This window comes from Dermacentor andersoni, chromosome 1 (assembly GCF_023375885.2).
Source record: "Dermacentor andersoni chromosome 1, qqDerAnde1_hic_scaffold, whole genome shotgun sequence".
Taxonomy (NCBI): domain Eukaryota; kingdom Metazoa; phylum Arthropoda; class Arachnida; order Ixodida; family Ixodidae; genus Dermacentor; species Dermacentor andersoni.
In genome coordinates this window covers 106,021,497-106,043,945 of record NC_092814.1, presented here as the reverse complement: position 1 = coordinate 106,043,945, position 22,449 = coordinate 106,021,497, and the positions used below count along the sequence as shown (strand labels likewise).

General features: G+C 46.9%; 1 protein-coding gene across 1 annotated transcript in view; it reads left to right on the top strand.

The window, feature by feature from the left end:
* LOC126545558 (E3 ubiquitin-protein ligase AMFR-like) overlaps window positions 1-22,449 on the top strand; it is a 194,026-nt gene that overhangs the window by 90,041 nt on the left and 81,536 nt on the right. Inside the window, exon 2 of the mRNA XM_050193475.3 lies at window positions 18,270-18,362. Within this exon, the coding sequence (XP_050049432.1) occupies window positions 18,270-18,362 (93 nt within the window). The remainder of the gene's footprint in view (window positions 1-18,269; window positions 18,363-22,449) is intronic.

Below are 22,449 nucleotides of genomic sequence, written 5' to 3'. Positions count from 1 at the left end.
ATAAAGCCAGAGTGGTATTGGAGTGCAGCGATGCCATGCATTCTTGCATCGCAATGGTCCAATTAGACCTTGAAAAAGCGCTTGATTTAGTTCCCTATGATATTTTACTTTGCATTTTAGATTATGTAAACGTAGGTTTTGTGTTAAGAGAGAGTACCCATGTCGTACCAGGACTGGTTGGGAATAAGAAAAGTTGGAGAACGGATTGAGGTTCAACGCTGAATACGCCAGGGCGGCCCTCTTTCACCACTGTTATTTGGTTGATTCGTTGAACCCTTTTCCTTGGGTGTATTGCAGAGTACCACTAATTAGAGGTGCTCTCAACCATCCCTCGTGATTGGTTAAAGCATAGTCCGCGGTTAGCAAACGCTGCTGTGAACATCTCGGCAAGTTTTGTAGTCGCGCGCGGCGCGTAGAGCTCGCAAACGGAGCGCGAAGTCACCTTTTTCTCAAACGCTCTCTTTTCAGCAGAAGCCTGCTGCTGACTTTTTTCTTATTATGTAATATAGCAAATTCCTATACGCGGCTGTTATTGGCCAGTAGCTGACATCAATCCAGAAGGGTGTTTGAATCAGTGCGCTGTACTGATTATTGTACTTTGTATTGTGTACTGTTACTGTGTATACTTATTGACCAGGTTTAATAGACAGGCTGAAGTAAGCGAAAATATGCTTTCAAATTTCGATAATAATTACGTGCTTCCGGAAGAAGCCGACTATCGTCTGCTCACGCTTGGCCGCGGCCGCCCGCGTAGGAATTAAACTTTGGCCACCGTGCTTAACGGTGTGTTAGCCGTCGGGTCTCGCTAATTTCGACTAGTTTTGAACCACGCTAAACTTAAGGTCAGACCACACGTGCGCTTGCCGGCGCGCGCTCACTCCTGGCCGCGCTTCTAATTAGATGCCTTGGCAGACTTCACTTCGTGTAGAGCTATTGATATAGCGCTTCAGAGTGCGCAAGTTGGATGTGGCTACTATCGGTCGGTCAATTTGGTGTAAGACAATGCCGGTCCCCACCACGTAGCACGGCCAGACTGGAGCGTATGACCGCGATCGTGCACTGCTTTTGCATGTAGCTGCGGTCTTCTCGCTGAACAACCGTGTTTGGCTTATGTTTGGCTCGTCACAGGCGCCCAAATCAGGTGTAGTGACGTCTACGTGAAGATCCAAAATCAAATTTGTACTGCGCTCCACGGTGACGTTCAGTAGGCGGAGCGTTGTGGGCACGCCCCACTCTGCCGTAGCCTTCGCAGTGCAAGGCAATGAAGAAGGAGCGGAAGCACCGCGAACGGGAGGTTTGATTGCCAATAAATCCGCTTCTGCTGAGCGCGTTGATTTTTGTGGCAAAGTATTTCTGAAGTAGGCTATTTTACTTTCAAATGCTTTTCTCCGCTTCGATAAAAGGTGGTTCAAGGCCTCTTTGATGGTTTTAGGTTTCTCAAAAATCGAATGCGCCTACTAGCATATGCAGACGATGTGGTTGCGCTGTGTGCGGACAAAAATAGAGTATTGAAAGTTGTGAAGTTGGCCAAGCGATTCTGTGGAGAAAGTGGAAGCAAAGTGAACTGCTCAAAGTGCCTGGTTTTTTGACATGGCGATAGGCCAACGACCCCAGGCACATCTGCCAGTATGCCGTGGTTGACCACGCCCGTGAAGTACTTGGGCTCGCCACTCTAGTACTGTCGCGACAGTGAGCCGTACTGGCGAACGCAGGCTCACGAATTTCGTGACAGGGCAAACTAAGTACGAGGCTGAAATTTTCCTTTTTTTTTTTTTCTCGTGCTACAATTTGCAACTTGTTCTTTAGGGCTGCATTAGTGCTGCATTGTTCAAGAACTAACGTTAAAGAACTGCATCGCGTGTTTGCGGTTTTCATCTGAAATTCCGAGTGGGAAAAAACCAGCTGGACTAACCTTTTTCGACGAGGGCGAAATGCTGGCGTTGGCTTGGTACATTTGTTTCTGAGGCAATTAGTCTATAGTTTTGTTCTGCCGCGACTCAACCGTGTTTACGAACAATGATGTAAACGCGGAGAAGGGGGGCTCTACCAGACTTTATAGTTTCATCTATTTATATGTCCGGTGGATTGCATGGATATATGAAAGAATCGATAGATGCATGTAATTTTCTAGAAAGCAGATTTACGTATGAGTAGCCTAGCCACTGTAAAAAGAAAGCGGTTGTGCCAAAACTTGGTTGATCTGACCTTACCTACGCCATTGTATAGAACTATGTAATGGCATGGGGCAGGGAAAGATGTTTACGTCGAATTAAAAAGATGTTTGTTTCATCTAGCGCAAAAACCTTTTTCTTTCAACTGCACTCAGGTACACTGACGGAGGTAGGAAAAGGGGCTGTATGTGTATTGTGGAGTCAACTGCTATGCATGCCGCAGGCCATATACCATTGAACACTTCTTCATAAACGGGAGGGAAGGAGAGTTCTTCTTGGACGTATTACACAGAACTGTTAAAAAGGACTTGGCACTGGATGCATATGGCATAAGGTACCCTGTGAGCATGATGTAACACTTGATGTCATGCTCATTGCACTGATATCATTTGGAAGAAGCGCTTGGCGGTGTTTAATGCAGATGTTGACATTAGGCCAATTCGTCTGTATTTCCAAGAACTTATCGCAAGAGTTCTTGAAGTATATGAACAGCAAAACCCTGTATCTGAATGGCACGACCAGTTGGACCCACTTGAATGCTTAAAATAATTCTAAAACATCTGAATCGGCGAATGATTGGTTGGTATGTGTAAATCCGTCAATATTCTAGATACGACTATTCTGAGCAAACACAGACAATAAAGAGAGAAACAAAAACTGGTCTAGTGGTTAAAACACCAGGCTGCTGTGCTCCACGGCAGAGGTTCGAATCCACCATCGGTCACATATTTTCTTTTTCGTAAAGCGAGGCAAGTAGAAACCTACTTACCTACGCATCGCTAAGTGCCAAGAAAGAGGCGAAGAATGCTTCGAATTAAAATTCACTTTTTTATTCACTCAAAAATTCCTGGTAGCTTTCATAATTGTCACCCACCGACCATAAATGCTGCCTTTTTTTCTCTCTTTTTCTCTGTTATACCCGCCATGGTTGCTTAGTGGCTACGATGTTGTGCTGCTAAGCATGAGGTCGTGGAATCGAATCCTGGGCATGGCGGCCTCATTTCGATGGGGGCGAAATGCGAAAACACCCATGTACTTAGGTTTATGTGCACGTTAAAGAACCCCAAGTGGTTAAATTTCCGGAGTCCACCACTACGGCGTGCCTCATAATCAGATCGTTGTTTTGGCACGTAAAACCCCATAATTTAATTTAATATCTTTTTCTCTGCCCACGAAACACGAAAAGGTGCCGCGGCACTCTCCGCGTGCTTGTGTGGGCTTCTTTGAGGCCTGGAAAAAACTTTTTATGTAGCACGTATAGAGCGACAGAAAGATGGATCGGAAATTTTTCTTGGTGGTTTACAATTTTCTGATTGACAATTTTGCTCTGATTATATCATTTGAGAAGTTCATTAATAATAACTATGTAGTTAGGCGAAATACAAAAAGTCCGACTTGCTTCAAGCGACGGCAAACATTGCCTTTGTTTCGTCCAGCTACATGTCATTGTCATATATTTTAATTTTGGCACAAGTTACGTGGGACACCTTGTATTCATTGTGCTTGCCGAAACAGATGAATTATGAGTCTTGGTGCACATACTCTTTCAACGCCGTTTTCTTTACTACTAAGATAAGCATATATATATATATATATATATATATATATATATATATATATATATATATATATATATATATATATATATATATATATAACTTTTCGGTTTCTTTTTTCCTTTCCAACGAACATGTTGTTCCTCTTTCCGTATTTTTGTCGTTATTTGCACTTAGAAGCTCACTCTATTCCCACTTTTTACTTGGTCATTTGCCAAGTTCTTCCTCGACTCTTGTGGCTATATTTATTTGTTCAGCGTTCAATTTTGGACTGGCCATTTTGCAGTCCTAGCTCTCTTTCACAATTACATATCCCATTTTCAACATGATACGGTTATGGTCACTCCCTATGCTGCTATACCTTTCCTCGTCAATAACCATTTCTCTCAACTTACCATGAATTCCTTCTGTCATCATGCAGTAATCAATGGTCGATTGCCGGTTTCCCACTTCCCACGGGATATGCCTTTCACACTTAGGCCCTGTATTCACGATAACGACATTATGTTGCTCACAAAGATCTAGCATTGACTTCCCGTTGTTGTTGGTATAGCGGTTTAGATTCTGTATGTGGGCATTCATGTCACCTAATAGGATAATTTCGGCATCATTCCCGAAGCCCTTAATATCAGTACTTAGGCATTCCATTAACACTTTATTCTTCTCTGTGTAATTATTTCTGGTCCACAAATACGTTACGTCCAGCCAAGTTTTCTTTCCACTCATTGTACCTGATAACCAAATATGCTCTTGACATTTTGAATTTACTCTATTCCATTTGGCTCTCTGATGGATGAGCACTCCGACTCCCCCTCCCTTTATTTCCGACTTAGTTCTGTTGCATCCTTCCCAAACATAATTCCCAATCACTGGCGGCTCTTCCGAGTCTCTAAGGTGCGTTTCTGTAACCGCATACACCTCTATTTGTTCTCTATTTAGCTGCTCCTCAATCTCTGCCCACTTTTCCTTTCTTCTGTCGCCCTGCATGTTTATGTAGCCTATTGCATGGCGAGCTCTCTCTCTTGTTTTCCTCCTTTTTCTCTTATTGATGGCAATGTTATTCTGAGGTTCCCCTAGGGGACCTTCTTAATTACTACCTACTCTGTCATGAGCGCCCGTGGTGCCCCTAAAGCAACAGCGCAACCAGCAAGTCGCCAGCCCACTTCTCGTCCAAGCCCGTAATTGAAGTGGATCCCGTCTCGTTCAAAACCACCACACCTTCTCACTTCCCTGTTTACTTCGACAACCACGAAACCTTTCTCTCGGCTCATTTTCCATATCGCCTCATTAGCAGCCACTACGGCTCTTTGTAGGTGACTGTCACGTACAGACACCTCCGGCACCGTGCACACCACGATCACCAGAGGGGACAGCTCGCGCAAGTCGTCCACCCCCTTCGCCAAGCGCTGGGCTAGTCCTGTCCCTTTCCTGTTTAGGACGTCATTTAGCCCACTTGCTACTATGACAAGGTTGCGCACGTGGGCATTTTCCGCGAGCTTTGCTATTGCTCGCTCCATGGCATAACCCAGTTTCCGCCCTGGAAATGTCCCTACCGCCACTCTTTATCGCATTTCACCCTCTCCACAATTGCTTCTGAGCACGTAGCCAGGCTTGAGTCTCCGGCGATAATCACCAATTCACTCTCTCCTAATGCCAAGGCCTCTCGCTGCTTTCCTTTGTTATCCTTTCCGTGCGATCCGGACTTGATAAGGGGCATTGACCCCTGCGTCCCTGCTTTTCCTTTGTGGCGGCGTGAAGGTAGGTGCAGCTCCTTCCAGCTACCCTTCTCCCCACGTTGCACGCGTTCCACATGCTTTGCTCACACTCCCTCTCCTGTCACGTCAAGAAAGTGCGTTCCATTGTCACGACCATTCTCATGACCATTCTAGTTCATAATGGCGGGCCTGTTCAGCCTTTCCTCGGCTGCTTGATGTCTTTTTTCCACTACCTGCCGTGCATCACGCTCCGCATTTAGCTCATTTTTGAGCTCTTCGACCTGGTTGACGCGCTCATCCTGGAAAGCCTGCATTTTCTTCAGCCTAGCATCGACATCACAGTGTCTGCCGATTGACTCGATTCCCTCTCCATTGTCATCCGTCCCCTCGTCTGCCTTAAGGGAGCACCCCCCCCCCCCCCCCCCGCGCACGGCACGCTTTTCCGGCTTTCTTGCCATGTATTGCACGTGCCTTCTTGCAAAAACCGATACGCACAGAATCTAAATCCTTAAAATGACGCAAAGTAATTCTCACCAATGTATTAAAAGCAATCAATGCCGCACAGATTATAGGTGTGACACATATTCGCACGTGTTCAACCACGCGTCTGCGCTCTCACTTTCCTACCAAAGCAATATTCTCGATACCAAAGCACACACAATAAAACCACTAATAGCTATTGGTCTTGCCACTTCCAAGCTATTATTTAAAGGCTTTATATATAAAGACTTAACGTGCCACACGGTTGCACGTGTTGAAGCACATGGCACGAAAGGGCGCTCTGACTATCCTTCAAAACCAGATAATCACGAAACACACCCGCGCACACGAAAGAAAGAAGAAATAAACTACCCAATTATTATTTAAAGGCTAAAAAATCAGCAAATCAAAAAGAGAAGCAAGCTCCAAAACATGCACAAAAATATTATTTCTTCGCCACCACTGAGCCCTGGAAAAACGCGTCCATCCGCCACAATATCTCACGCCAAAAGTCAGTGGTGTGTAGCGCCTCTCGTGGAAGCTCGCCCCGACGAGTCAGTCGGGAAATTCGGCGAGAAGGGAGTACTACGGCGATGGATTTTCCGTGAGTAACTTAGAGCTGGGCCGATTAGTGCTCGTACGCTGGCCTGGCGAAGATTATGAGGTGATCGTGGCCACAGTCAGGTAGAAGGTTGTACGCCAGGAAATCGGAACCGATTATTGGCTCAGTGAAGTCGGCGATGACGAAATTTTAACGAAAACCATGACATAAGATTTTAAGTTGGATGTACCGAGAGAGCGAGTCGTAGGTCTTGATGGTGGACCGGTTTGCTGCACTGAGCTCGAAGGACGTGAACGGACGGTGATCGTCAACTCATGTATAGCAGCAAATGTCGGAGCCGCAATCGACGAGCAACCACTGTCTCGTTGTAACAACTTGATTTGGGCGAGTTGGTCGAACTTTGGGCGGGGATAAAGATGCGGCGACCTACAACAGCTTAGCAGCTCGCGGACGCGTTTACGAGCTGCCGTAGATGGCAGGGGCGTAGCCAGGGGGCTTATGGGGCTTCAGCCCCCCCCCCCCCCCCCCCGAATTTTTTTCGTGCTGTCCATGCACCGCGACCAAAACAACCCCCGGCGCCGGAAATCGTTCTGGATTTTGTCTAGAGTGTATTTCACGCTCGAAAAGATCTCAGTGCGTACATTGCGAACTCGAGCTGGATTTCGCGGCAACGCCCATGCACCGGAAGTCACATAACGCAAGGAGCCTCATCCGAGCACAAAGTTTCAAGGGCGTTTTGATGGCGAGCGGGCTCGTCGCGGCATCTCGCGGAGGCAGCGGAACCTACGGAGCGCATGGATTTCGATTCCGAAACTTTGTGGGTATAACGTTATCAAACTTTTGATGCGAAAGGTGCATTGACATTTCTAAAGTCGTGTTTTAGATTTTCAATTCCGGAAATTTGTGGGTTTAATGCTGTTTTAAATATTTGACGCCAACGGTGCATTGACTTTTCTAAAGTACATCGGAACATACGAGACAAGCCAAATCGGCACACTATTATACAAGCTGACAAAGCACGCAGCGATGTCCGATGAGACGAAGCGTTGTGGTGGTTCATTTGTGCCGTCATGTCACAGGAAAAAATATCAACGTTTTTTTTTCACCTGCGCCAAAGCATCAATGTTAAAACACTAAAGCCAGCAAAGGTAACTACGTTCTTATTTATTTTGTACTTCGATTTTTATTCGCGTGGACACATTGAGCCTCTTCAATTTTCTTGTTCTCGCTACCCGCGGGCTGCCAGAGCCAGCCAGAGTGCATGCGATTTTCTCGTGTTGCCCCGACTACCGCGATGCGCACTTCGGTGCGCATTCGTTTTTCTCTGGCTGAGTGTATTTTCGCCTGGTTGAGTTTTGGGCGCCTTTTGGCTAGCAGACGAGAAAAAGAAACTATGGTCGCTGTGGGGACTCGACTGTGGGGACTCGACGTATTGCAACGCGTTCGCTTTAGCGCTACCTCTCAGGAAAGTCTTGTCTCTCCGGAGTGGATACCTAGCAGTATGCGTATCAAGCTCCTGCTTTGCCCAGGGGGCGCTGCGAAAATGGTGCTAAAAAGCACCCTCTGTCCTGAACTGGGTAGTACCAAGCTCGGTCGTCTGCTTCGGAAAGTACGTGTACAATATGGACCCGCCACTTTCGGTTGTGTTGTACCACGGCTTGCAGCGAATATCGGGCGCCGACGATTTTTTCAGGGGTGGCACGCTGCGTAAAGGCAAGAAATTATGCAACGCCGAATACGTGTACGCCGTTCAAGAAATAAGCGGCGAAGTTTTAGCGCGGTGTCAATCGCAAGTGAAGCGAGTCGCGTACGAAGTTGAACTTCAGGTAAGGTTTGCACGCTGCTGGATTCAGGTGCACAAGCGCGAGGAAATGCTTGCTATAAATGAATTCACAGCAGCGATAAGCAGACATCATGTGTACGGAACTGCTCGAGCGCACGACGGTACGCGCCGCGACGGCAGCGGTCTTTCAGCATGCCGCGATGTACGAACTGCTCGAGCGCACGATCGTACGCGCCGCGACGGCAAGCGGTCTTGCGACATGCCGCGAAACGGCGGGCCTCCTGCAATCTTTGTTGACTGCATGCCGCTAGACAAGTAGTTATGCCTGCGCTGTAGTAGCGACCGTCTGTCCCTTTAGCAATTGATTTAGAACTGATGCAATGCATATGAGCTCGCAGTAATGTACGTGCGAATAATGTAATGTACGTACGTACAGGCGCCGACAAAAGTGGTATACTCCACGCAGTCCACGCAGCGGGAGCCGGAGCAGCGGCACACTGCATCGCGACGCCATCTACAGGCGGCATCTGGGATCGAGACAGCCAATAGGTGCCCTTTATTATCGGCAGACATGATCCCAGATGCTGCCTGTAGATGGCGTTGCGATGCAGTTTGCGGTTGCTCCGGCTCTCGCTGCGTGGACTGCGTGGAGTATACCACTTTTGTCGGCGCCTGTACGTACGAGAACGGAGGATAAGCATTGACGATTTGGCAAGGCATGTGAACATCAGTCACGGTTCGGGTCACACCATAATTCATTAACATCTCGGTTATCGGCTCTTGTGTGCGCAATGGATGCCCAAGATTTTGAACCACCGCGCTGCCTTGACTCATGTGATCCGATCACAATGATCACATCTGATCACAATGAGGGTGACGACTTGTCTGCAATTGTGATCGGGAATGAATCATGGCGCCACTACTACGAGCCTGAAACACGACGGCAAAGCTTCCAGTGGAAACATTCGAATTCACCATCCCCAAAGAAAGCAAAGGCCGTCATTTCTGCCGGAAAGGTGTTGTTGACTTTTTTTTTTTTTTTCGATTGTCAGGGGCTTATGCTGGTAAGATTTGCTAAACCTAGAGAGACTATCGATCTTTTCCGATATTCTGAAACGCCGGATCGGCTGCGTGTCGCAATCAAGAACAAACGACGTGGAAAATTGACGAATGGGGTCATCTTGCTCCACGACAATGCCCGTGCCCACGTCGCTGATGTGGTTAATACAAAATGGCAAAGTTCAAGTAGAAAACGCTGCAACATCCGCCATACAGCCCTAAGCTGTCGCCTTGCGACTTCCTCATTTTGGGGCAATTGAGAAAACAGCTAAGGGGAACCAGACTCGAGTCGGACGATGACGTGAAAGAGTCATTTACAGACTTTTTGAAGCAGTAACCCAAGGAATTTTATGAGACGGGAATCACGCGACTCGTTAGTAAGTGGGACAAGTGTCTAAATGCTCATGGATACTGCTTTTAAATAAAGTACCCCGTTTGTCATATATTTGCATTGGCTCACTTTCATTTGACTCGCTCTCGTATATTTTGCAGAACTACTGCTTTTTATAGGTGCTCCCTGTTGCGACTATAATTTCGGTGCTATTTCTTACAATGCACGACTGGTGGCAGCTGCTCCTGAGCAATGCATTGGAACAAATAACAGCGTCATTAAGATTTTTCGCTGACGTTGTATATGTACAAAAATGTGAACAAGGTTCTTGACTGTCAAAGTTTCGTTAAAACATTTGTCCTCAACTTGTTCATTTCACGGCCTTTAGATTTTTCATATCAGCGGCATGCACTGCTTTGCCGGTTTCGGACTGATATAGTGCTAAAGTTCGTGTGATATTTTCTTTACTTATTAAATAGACAAAAAACATGGAAGCATTGATGTCAGTTACTTCAGACACAATTTTTGGGACATACGAGTGTATTATTCTATGAAAAAAATACGTATTTTACTTGTCTTGACAGTGCGTAGCGTTCAAGAATTCGCTTGCAGCATCTTTCGCTGGCAGTGCAATTATTATTCATGTATTTGATCTCTCGACAAATTCTATAAGGAGCAAGCCGAGCTGCAACGTGAGCCCCCCCCCCCCCCCCCCCCCCCCTCCCCGAACGAAATTTCTGGCTACGCCACTGGTAGATGTTGATAACGCGCATGCCGTTCGTTACTGGGAAGTACCGGGCTCGCAGCGTTAAAGAAAGGAAATGCGGGACAAGACACATGACGTTTATTGTTGTGTGGCAAAATACAACCCAAAGGGCGGTTTAAAGTTTCTTAGAGTGTGTACCTGGCGATCCGTGAACTGCGTCGCAAGTCTCATGATCTCTTGAGGGGACACGCTTATATCCGCCTTGCTGCAGTGGAAAGGCGCCCATAGCTAATCTAGGAGTGCTTTTATCAGCTGCTCATGGGCTCTATTCTAGACATTCCGCCATTTTCTTCGAGGCATGACGTGGGCGCGACGCGTACAAAATGGTGCTGGTGGCCCTATTTTGCTTTCGTGTCGCGCAAACTTGACAGTTTGCCTAAGGATAGGATAGGGATAACATTAATAAAGTGCCGGCAAACGACGGTTCAAAGCGTCGTGACGCTGGCCAAGCGTCGACCCGGGGTTATTCCCTACTCTGCACTAGCCCAGTTGGGCCCGTTTGTAGTGGGTCATGAGGCTTGTGCTTTTCGAGCGCACCCCGGGCCTGCTGGACGGCCCATAGTTGTGAGTCCTTGTCTGCACACTGCAGTGAACCTTGAAGTTCGGGTGGGTAAGTCCTGGAGGTAGCTGCCGTCGGGAATCTGGCACAGTCCCACATGATGTGCCATTGGTCTGCCGGACCCGCTGCACAAACACCGCACAGCCCACTCGGATAGAGCTCTGGGTGAAGCACGTGCAGCATTGCGGGGGCGAGGAGTGACGCGGTCTGTATTTGCCTTAGGATTACGGCCTCCTCCCGACTGAGTGCCGGGTGGGGAGGCGGCATTGTCCGTCGAGCTAAGCGGTAACACTTCGTTACTTCGGCATAACTGGTCAATCTGTCCTTGGTTTCGAACCACCACACGGAACGGTCAATCTCGGGGGCGCGGAAAGTAAGCGCTCGCGCCGCCGAATGGGCCGTCTCGTTGTGGTTCGGTGAGGATGCATACTCGCCGGCGTGCGCCGGGAACCACTTGATGCGTACGGTGCTGCCGCGGTCTTGAAGTTGGAGCTTGCCGATGATAGCGGCCGCCGGCGCGCATATTCGCCCCTTGGCTAAGTTACGCACGGCATTCCTCGAGTCGCTGAGCGCGGTGCGACACTCGGCCTCGGTGATTGCCAGAGCGATGGCAACCTCTTCAGCGTCTGTGGCGTTCGTGCACAGCACGCTCGCTGCCGTTGTCTTGGTGCTGGTAGAGGCCGCAACGACCACTGCCGCGAAGCCTTCCCGCTTGTATTCCGCTGCGTCCACGTACCGGGCGTGCGGGTCTTGGACGTGTTGTTCGATGAGGGCCTTGGCCCGCGCCTGCTGCCGTTCTTGGTTGTACTCTGGGCGCATGTTCTTCGGGATGGGGTCCACGTAAATGTGGGCCCGCGCCTCATCTGTGATCTCGCATGGTTGCCGGCTGGGAGCTTGGGGGTTGTAACCCAGGGACGTCAGTATACTGCGGCCCGTCTTGGTGGTAGAGAGGCGCTCGAATTGCGCGGTGAGCTGCACCTCGGCTATTTCTTCAGGGTGTTATGGACGCCGAGCCGTACTTGTGGTCTCCATTAAACCCAGCGCCGTCTTGTAAGCCCGTCTGATCACCATGTTGATCTTGGTCCTGTCAGTGACGTGCCAGTTGAGGTAGGCCACAACGTAGGCGATGTGACTGATCACGAATGACTGGACAAGGCGCACGAGACTGTCTTCACGCGTGCCCGCCCGTCGTGTAGAGACTCGGTGTATGAGCCGGATGGCGTCCATTGCCTTGGTGGTAAGCTTGTTGATGGTCTCGTCGTTGCGGCCGCTCTTGTTGAGCAGCAGGCCCAGGACCCTGATCTTGGGAACTTCGGGGATGCATTGCCCCGATGCAGTCACAATCTTGATGTGGTCACACTCCCGAAGGGGAGCGCGCTTCCGTCCCGGTCGAAGCGGTGTGAGGACGAACAGCTCGGATTTGGCGGGCGAGCACATTAGGCCTGTGCCGTCAAGGTGCTGCTCGATGGCGGTAACCGCCGCTTGCAGCTGTTGCTCGATGCTGGCGTCGGTGCCGCTGGCCGCCCACAGGGTAATGTCGTCAGCGTAGATCGTAGGCCGGACGCCGGTCCCCGCTACTGCCCTCGCTGCCCCGATGATGACGAGGTTAAAGAGCAACGGCGAGATGACCGAACCCTGTGGAGTACCCGTACTGCCGAGCTTGTGTTCGGGGAGCTTGAGGTCTCCGGCGTGCAGTTCCACCGTGCGGTTGGTCAAGAAGTCTTGAATATAATTGTAGCTCGTTACCCCCATGTTGAGTCTTGATACTTGTGCTGATATGGCTGAGTGTTTGACTTTGTCGAATGCACTTTGTAAATCGAGACCCAGAATTACTTTGCTGTCTTGTGTCTTGTTGTCAATGATTTCTTGTTTGAGTTGTAACATGGCATCTTGTGTGCTGAGTCTGCGCCGGAAGCTGATCATCGTGTCAGGATGGAGGCCTTCCTTCTCTAGGTATTCCTGCCACCGGTTGGCGACCACGGGCTCCATGCTCCAGCACCTTGCCCACGCAGGACGTCAGCGAGATGGGACGCAGGTTGCCGATGTACAGTGGTTTGCCCGGTTTCAAAATCGGCATTGTTCTTGCCGTTTTCCACTGTCGGGGGAGCTTGCCCGAATGCCAGCATTCATTGAAGTAATGGGTTAGGGCCTCTATCGAAGCATCGTCCAGGTTGCGTAGCATCTTGTTCGTAACGAGATCGGGGCCGGCTGCTGAGCGGGTGTTGAGCTCGTGCAGCGCTACTTGTACCTCTGATATGGTGATGTCTCGGTCGAGCCATGCATTGGGCAGCCCCCCGTACGGTGGGTGGGTTTCCGTTGGTGTGTCTGGCAGATACTTGGCTTCCAGGCTCCTGATAACAGCGTCTTTTCCTTGTTGTTGTGTGATGGTGTGCATGAGGCGGGCCAGGAGATCACGCTGGTATGACTTGGTCTTTGTTTCGTCTAGGAGGTGCCGAAATAGATTCCATGAACAACTGCGGTGCAGTTCCCTATCAGCTCGGTTGCAGATTTCGTTCCACTGCTCACGGCACAGGAGCATGCAATGGTGTTCAATGGCCCTGTTGAAGTCAGCCACCTTCTTCTTCAATTTGCGATTCAACCGGTGCAGCCTGCATCGAACGTTTGGCCTCGATCAGATGGACCAGGCGGCTGTCTATGATGATGACGTCCTCGTCTGTTTTTATGGTCTTTGTGGCTGAGCGCACTGCATCGCGGAGCTCCGCCATCCAGGTTTCGATCTCTGTGATATCTTGTGCTGTGGTGAGGCACCCCCTAACGGAATTTGTCCCAGTCCGTCCACCTGTGAAATTGAAATAAAGACACTGACTTTAACGTTCTTGATAAAGCAAAACAATTTTCCTCCTAAGTAAAAATAAAGCAGCTAGCACAAAGAGCACGATTATTCCGCCGAAAAGGCTTCTCGCTTCCGTCGTCTGTTGCGTACGAGCCAGCATCCATGTCCCCAGGAAACGGAAGGAGTCATCATGTATTCGCGACAACGCGCTGGTTTTCTACCTTGAAATAACATATGCGACCTAGCAGTGGTGATGAGCGCACGTTCGAGGCCGCGTTATCGCTATTTCGTGAAACGCAAGTGACTCAGCCTGACTCTGCTGGCTGATAAACGGCCGAATATCACCGATAGCGTTGCGCGCGCCAGATGCATCCGCTTGTCGGACGCTAGCGTCGGCACCGCCATCTCTTGTTCACTTCGCTGTTTACCCGCACCGCGAGAGAAAACTTCAAGGCTCCGCCTTCCGTGGATTTCTTCTTATAAATTAAAAAGCTACCATTGTCATAACCTCTGATGATGTGAAAAGTCATTAATCTTGATTACAATACAAACACAGCAGTGAAAAGTGGACAACGTTACAGGAACTTTTCTCTGTTACACCAATATTATTTCATATAAATGCGTTCTTTTAAAAAATGATGGCCGGAAACACCTATGCCAACACCACCCAAGAGCAGTGCAGATACTATTGGCATGCGTTATGAACAAAAGATTTTCATGGCGCCAAACGATGGGGGAAATTTGGTGATATGCATTCCTCTCATCCGCCATTGCATATGGCTGCTCATTAGCATAATTCAAGCGACTCGTCGCACCACAAATTATGGCCAAAAATTTCTGCAATAGCGGCTCAGCGCAACGCCATGCAACATCAAATTGACATTTACGAAATGGCCCTTCCTGTGACATGCTCCCCAAGGCACATTCCTTCAGCCAATCATCAAGCTCGCATGGCACCTCGGGTGCCTCGATCCGCGCTACTCCGTACAGGGTGGTGACACGTCCGGCAGCACCGTCATATTGTGTCGGAGCACGTAACGGCGCGCTATGGCAGATACCGCAAATTTAGGATCTGGGTTTACTGATTCTAATAAAGTTAGCTTTTGGGGGGGGGATTTTACGCATTTGTGTATCATTATATTTGCATCTCACCTCAAAAGCAGAGGTGGATTGAAAGTTTATAATAAAGCAAGGGCTAGAGTAAGCTTCGAGCATCGCAGACCGCGAATTGTTTTCGGTGCGTCTTTGCTTGTTTCATGAAATGTTTCGAAATAAAGTTCGCGCTTGTGGCCCAGACCGAATGTTTATGTAGCTACCATTCAAAATACAGGCGCAGAAGGACGTAATCACCGCAAGACGTTTTCAACTACGTTGTAGGTCAGATAAGTCATGAATTGCAAGATCAGCAAACAAAGCAAAAAAAAAAAAGACACGGCAGCATTAGCGATAACTGATTTTTTTTTTGTGGAGGGAGACATCGCGTGTGGAAAATGGACTAATGCAAAAGAACATGTGCGCTATAAATGCAAGGTGTGGTGTACTTTCTTACACACTGACAAATTAAGGAAGGAGTCACAGCCACGGTCAAGCTCCACACCTTTTCTAATTTCCATCTCATCCATGAAAAGAACGCAGTCCTTTTCAATGTCGGTCATTGCGCACAGTTTTGTCTCCATGACACTAAGGATTTCAGTGGTGATGCCAGGCTTGAAAGAAAAATGCTGTAGCTGTCTGCACAGCGTTCGTCGTGAAGGTAATGGGTTGCCTTGTTCCAACAGCAAGTCATACCCAGTTGAACCACATGCAAACTTTAGTTGCAGTGCCTTCTTTATGGTCTCACTGTTCCAGACACAACCTTTCCTGTTAGTTTTTTGCAAAGCGGCTTTCTGATCATCATTAAGAAATTTAAGGTTCGTGGTCAATGAAGAAAGGTTTTCCCCCAGCTTCCTCGCTTTTTTTTAACTCTCCTTCAACTTCTTACTCGCCTGCATCAGGCTTTCTTTCAGTTCATTGTTTTTTCTTTCAGCATCTTGAAGTGCTTTACGCAGTTCACTTGCAGACATAAAGGAGATATTTGTTCCAAAGCTGCAGAGCTTGTGCATATTTTCTTGGGAGAACCACTCTTCTTCGCTGCTCTCCATAGAAAACATCTGAGCATCTGGTTCTCCTGTTGAGTGAAGTGGTGATATGGTTTCATTCCCTTGAATTTGAACACCAGCCAAGGGAAGTCGAGATGCTGGCTTCTTTCTCTGCGTAGGTGCCGCTGGTGCAAGACCAAAAAACAGACTGTCAGATGCTAGGCGCGACACTTTAAATTTCATACAAAAAAGAGGGCCTCTGGCGCTATCGCACTCACGCGTGAAGTCGAAGAGTGTGGGCAGAGTGCTTGATTTAACCCATTCGCTGCCGCCCACAGCGCGCGCGTGCGGGCCATCCATACCGCAAATTTTTTAATCGAAAGCGCGCACGCATGCCACATGCTCACCTTTCTGTGCGTCATAAGCGCCTAAGCAAAATATTTGCTGGACACTTATAAAAATACTTTCATTGACATTTGAGAATATTCCCGCTTTATTCTGTGAAGTTTTTTTCAAGTCACAGGTGTTTCGCTGAGTGAAAAATCTTGTAAGCACTCGGGCATGTGAAGAGCAGCACCACAATTTTCGCACTCCCAGCGGCTTTCACTTTTTTTTTCCTTTAGCCTTGCATACCTGGCATTGCCTTAAGGCTGCTCATTGCTGCCGCTCTCAAAGAGGATATTCAATATCTCACACTTGTGGAGAGCCTGCCGTCCACTTGACGCCGCCATTCCTTCTGCCGCCAGAAACGATCACGAAAAAAAAAATGAGAACATAGAAAACTGCATTCAACCGACAAAGCTCAGTACTACCATCTATCGGTAATATATCCAAGCATCTTCAGATAAGGTGATAAGTGCTGCCATCTATCAAGAGCTTGTGAAAATCCTAAAATCGGCAGCCCGGCGATTCGCCGGCTTCGGCAACATTGCCACTGCACCTATGCCTGTGGATTCGCCGGCTTTGGCAGCGAATGGGTTAAGAAGCCGACGACCATCTTGCCGCCTCCCCTCGAGCTGGTCGTCATAACAGTGAAGATAAAAGAAACAGAAAGTGTTTTGAATGTTTGAGCCATGAGACTGTAGGTATGGAAGGATTGCACTGAGGATACGAGAGGCAAACTGCAACCCCTTTTTATCCCGCTTAGGTTGTCAAGTTGCCTAACTTCACGATAAAATTAAATGGAAGCATGAAGGCCACTTAAAGTGCGAATCCAATACATAAATAGAAAGCAAGACACTTACCTCGCAAATTCTTTGTCTGTGGCTTTCCAACAGTCGCGTTTCACTTGGATTTCCCACTTTTTTCTGCGTTCTGAGTTACGGGGAGACCGAAGGCACGTATGACCCTTCTCTGTTGCTCTGGCACACAAAGGTACGCAGCAGCCTGGCATGGTAGAGTTTGCTGGCTATTAAACTGTGACACACGCTTCACTGCGCATACCGAACCGTACAAGTCACCCCAGCAAATATGGCGGTGGCGCAGCGCAGGCCTGGTCAAAAGGTGTTGCCATCCTGTACGGCAGGAGGCAGCGCTGACATCGAGGCACCCTAATGGCACCTATCTTGGATCGCCACCACATATTCACAAAATTGCAGATGCATTGCACTGGCTTCTGTACGCTACCGCTCATTTTCTTTTTGAAGCGCTAACGTCGCAATATAGCTGCCAAGGACCAAAAAAATGTATTAGTCGATAACATTTGCAGCCCCACGTCACATTTCATCATCTTGATGAAAACGCAAAATTGCATTTTGCAAAACTTTCGTTTCCCGGCACAAATTTCAAGGCACGTGAGCTCTCGACAGCCAATCAGAGAGTCAACATGGTGGATAATGGCGGCTGTGCAGCCATGCATGTCGAGAGCAGAGCCTCATGTCGAGACCTAAAAGCCGCGGCGCGCAGCCGTGGAAGCAGCACCTCGCTGTGCGAAGCGATAACATGGCAGAAACTATGCGGTAGTGGTGGCGATAGTGTATCGCCATGATGCAACAGCCTGTGGACAAAAGATAACCAATTCAGCATTGTGATAATGTAGCAATTCTATTCCAATTCTATTTTTTTTTTTCGTGTTTCGTTAATGGTTGGTACGGGGAAGACATAATATTGTCATCAGTGCTCAGCTGGTCGTGATAGGTGGATTGTAAGAAAGGAATAGAATTCAGCCAAAGGAATGGCTACATTATACCTGCCATGGTCTCTTGTTGGCTTTGCAACCAGCTGCCACATTTACTATGCTTTTACATGAATGTGCAGCAGACAGCTAATTAGATGTGTGCAAAGTTTGTGCTGTTTGCTTTTACAGACATTTGCATGATGAACAGCAAAGTAACGTTGTACTTTTGTTAATATGCATTCTGATCAAACTTGATTACAATTCTTTATTTTATTGATTTCTTTTTCTTCATTTTTCAGACTCTGATCAACATGGCCTATTGCTGCCTGATCCTGATTGGCAAAGTCATACAGAAGCTTGTATTTGGTGAGCTTCGTGTCTCCGAGCAACAGGTAAGGGGGCAAACGCAGTCATATATTTTTAAAGAAAAAAGAAACGCCTTTCATATTCTTTAGTTATCATCTCTACTTGCACTTTCTTGTTGAGCGGCATCAGTGGCAATTTATTTAACACTAACACAAGTTTAAAAGCATGATAGGAGTATGTCCCTGGCATGTGGGGTAGTGAAAGAAGCTTTGCAATGATAATTTTTATTTATTGCTACTTGACTCTGAAGCATAAAGCTATCGCATGGGAACAGGAGGTTTGGTATGTGCCATAGTAGACAATGCATCCATGAGTAGTGAAATAGAAAATGAAAGCAAAATATCTAAAAGTGGAGCACATACAGTGATCACTGTTCACTGCAGAAACAAAAGCAATAAGGAGGAAATGAAGCCAGATAAGCATAAATGAGTAGTACTTAAGCTGTTCAGTGTAACAGCACTACACAGAATATTTGCACAGGTTGCCGTTACATAAATGAAGCTATACTATCAAAACATCTATTCATGCTACATAGCAAGAGATTGTCAAGCAGCAATCAGTTTGTTCAATTTGTGCAGATATGGTTAAGAAAAGAAAGATGTTCTGGTACATGACATAGGCAAGGGGTATCTTAAGAGATGACAGCAGGAAAAGGTGTACAGCAGGCACAAGCAGTTACCGTAAAAACCAGAATATAGGCCAGACCAGAATATAGGTCAACCCCCTCTCCCCCAAACTTTAATTCTAAAAAGAGAAATGAGAAATAAAAATCGGTACAAGCCAGTAAAAAATGACCGGTATATAAGGCAGGGGTCGGCTCTTTGCCGCAGTTTTTACAAATATGTACGACCTATATTCCGGTTTTTACAGTAGTTTGGCGATGTGGTGGAATGGGTAGGAAGACAGTGTTCTAATTTATGCTGAATGGTACACACTTGGGAGAAGAAACAGTTCTTTTGAATGGGACAATTGGAGATGACAGACACAAGCACTGTGTCTATCGTCTTCCATGCTTAAGTTACAGCATCGAATGCTATAGCTTAAAGCAATGTAGCCAGCCATTTTCCAAATTTCCTAATTGAAGCCTGCGAAGTCCAGATGAACAGCGAAGTTCTTAGCCTTACAAAGCATGAACTCATGGGCACATTATGTGATGCTCATTACATTAAGCTCATGGGGACATTACGTGAGCGAACGCCAGCAAACCATTTAAGGCGGGCTTCTTCAATGTCGGCATACACTGCTTTTTGAAGTAATTTCCTTGTCAAAGAGTCAGTGTTCATCTTCCAACTCAAGATCTTCTCCTTCTCTTTAATAATGTTCTAAATTGTGGACTTCGACGAGCCATGTTTTTTCGAGAAATTGCTGTTCCTTGCACCGTGAGCAAAATGCATCTGCAATCTTTTTTTTTTTCTTTTTTAAATTTTCATTGCTTTCCTTAGAGCAGTTGATGATGATGGGCCTGGGTTAGAATCAGCCAAGCTGGACACATACACAACTGAGACAAACTGAAACTGCAGCAATGCGTCAAAGAGCAACAAGAAAAAGCATAAATCTGACGCACTTCAATTCCAGACTGCCTTCCGAACTCGGAGCTTGGAGGCGAGCTCGGAGCTGTTATATGCTTGTTCTAGCTGAGACGGGCTGCCATAGACACATCAGAATGATGACTGTCACGCTATCTTAGTTCGTAATAACCGAGCATTCGTTATAACTGGAATCGTTATAAGTGGGCTCTACTGTTAACCCAGATTGCTTATTGGGGATCTCGCTTTAGCTCCCATAGACGTGGTGCAAGAGAATTAAAAAAAAACTGTTAACCACAAATAATTTCATTTATGCACATCGTTTAGCGTGAACCGTTATAGTGGTACACGAACTATCTTTCTGTTGCACCTTTCTGGTGCTCATATATATTTCTATGGGACAAACTTTCATTACTTCAATCCTGAAATAATAATTCGAACTTGACTGGTGAGCATACATGTGCCTGACCCCAATGGCGACACCCAATGGCTGGAGCATCTGTCATGGTGGCACTAAGGGACGTTGAATACTGAGGTCCCCTAGATAAATTTCAAGTTAGCACAATTCCCTGTTTCCTTCTCCCCTTCTCTGATCGTCCTACATGGAGCGCAGTTAGTGTCGCCAAAAGGTTACAAACCTCTCAACATGCGTTGCGGAAACAAATAGCTTCTATTTTGTGGTGTAAATACTACGTTTATTCTTGATACTCGTTTTGAAACTGTATTCCGTGCAGTAAACCTTATTCTTGCATATGTTCGCATAAACCTTGTTAAGTGAAAAAACTTGGGAACCTTTTTTATGCCGTGTGACCGCACTAAGCTAATCACACACGGGAAATGACACGAGAGTGCAAAGATGAGGAGGGCGGCAGCAAGGTGACAGAATGGTGCTATGCAGAAACTTCTTATCTAGGGATCTTAGTGAATGCATCAAAGACATGCAATCTCTTGCCGGAAGTGCTTATTTTGGCCTGCCTTCAGCAGGTTTCGAAGCAAAAGGAGCAGCTCACAATGCAAGATGCCATACTAACAAGACTGACATGCATCACAGGACAAACTGATCTACTGGTTTAATGTGGGCCACCATCCTCTTTGCGGTTGTTGTGGAATGGTTTGAGAAATGTGGAATATTAAGTGTAATGACAAGAAAGAAGTTCGCGCAGTCCGAGATACACTGCCCGAGCACAAAAATAATCTCGGACTGCGTGCACACAAAAATAAAGTCGACAAAGTTGTATCAGGTGGGTTTCTCTCCCTTCATTGCAAACAACATAAGCGCTCCCCTCTCTTCGAATCAACAACCATTACTGGTAGGAATAAGTGCAAACTCACTAGACTTATAATAGAGGCCGAGCAGATTGATGCCCTAGGGGATTCATGTATCAGCGAACCGTCATTGGCTGTCTCTAAAAAAGAAATGAAATTTTTGCGCATGGCTTAACATATCACTCACAAAAATGTTTCGCTCCGATTGTTTATCTGTTCACATAGCTGTGAGTCATGTTGGCGGAGTGTATAAGTACGACCTGGTTTTCAATAATCAACATTGTTGGAAGTTAGCGCTGTGTGTGTCCCTGTGTGTCTTTTGTCCCATCTTTTAATTGCGCTACCGTACACCCCTTGAAGATTCATTACCAACAAGCCCACATTGCAGCCCTCGTCTACAAGCCACCCTTTCTTGGCTGTTTATGACATCAGAATGGGAACAGCATTGAACATGCTAACATCTTGCGAAGCTGTCTTTAAAACAAAGTTTGCATGGTTCTTATTGCTATTATTGACTGCGTTCAACTTGTCCGCTGCTGTAAAGGCTTGGCAGAAATGTAACCTTCATAGCACAATCTTTTGTTATTTTTCTTTTCTGCCATGAAGAGCTGTGCAACACAATAATGCTTAGATTCCATTGTAACTGAACACACTGGCTGAATATGTTGCCAGTGACTCTCATTCTTGCTGTGTGCATCCTGTAACATCACATCACTGACGTGAGAAGCAGCTCTCTTGACTGTCCAGTCCATTTTCATTTTCAATGCAATGTTTTTTCCTTACTTAAAATTATTTCTGCATTCTTGTGCAAATTGGTAAAAGGAGGTACTGAAAATCTAAATAAACCACTTCCTCAACATGGTTAAGGTACCACCCGAGTTGCCCTAAATTTGTTCTGTGCACTAGTGTTAATTCACTAAAATCTGAATGCTTATGGCATCGTGCATACAGTAGGGAGGGCATGATGTGGTGATCCATATCAATGGGAGGAGGTCACAAGTTAAGAAAGCTTGGGAAGCTCTTCTTTATCCATAGTTTAGCACAAGCTTAGGCCATTAAAATGTTGCGAGCTTCAGTGTTGGTTGGCTGTCCATCTTTGAAAAGACATTTTGATGAGACACACAAGCTCCTACACCAACAAAATTGGAAGCAAGTTTGGGCAGCACACAGCATTTTTGCTTTGCACAACAGCAGTAAAGTACCGTGTAAACTAGCAGCTGGACTGGCATGGGCAAATTATTATGTTATGAAAGTCAACTTTATGTCAATGGATTTAATTTGCTACAGGCAAAGTGCCCACAATTTATACCTGTTCAACCAT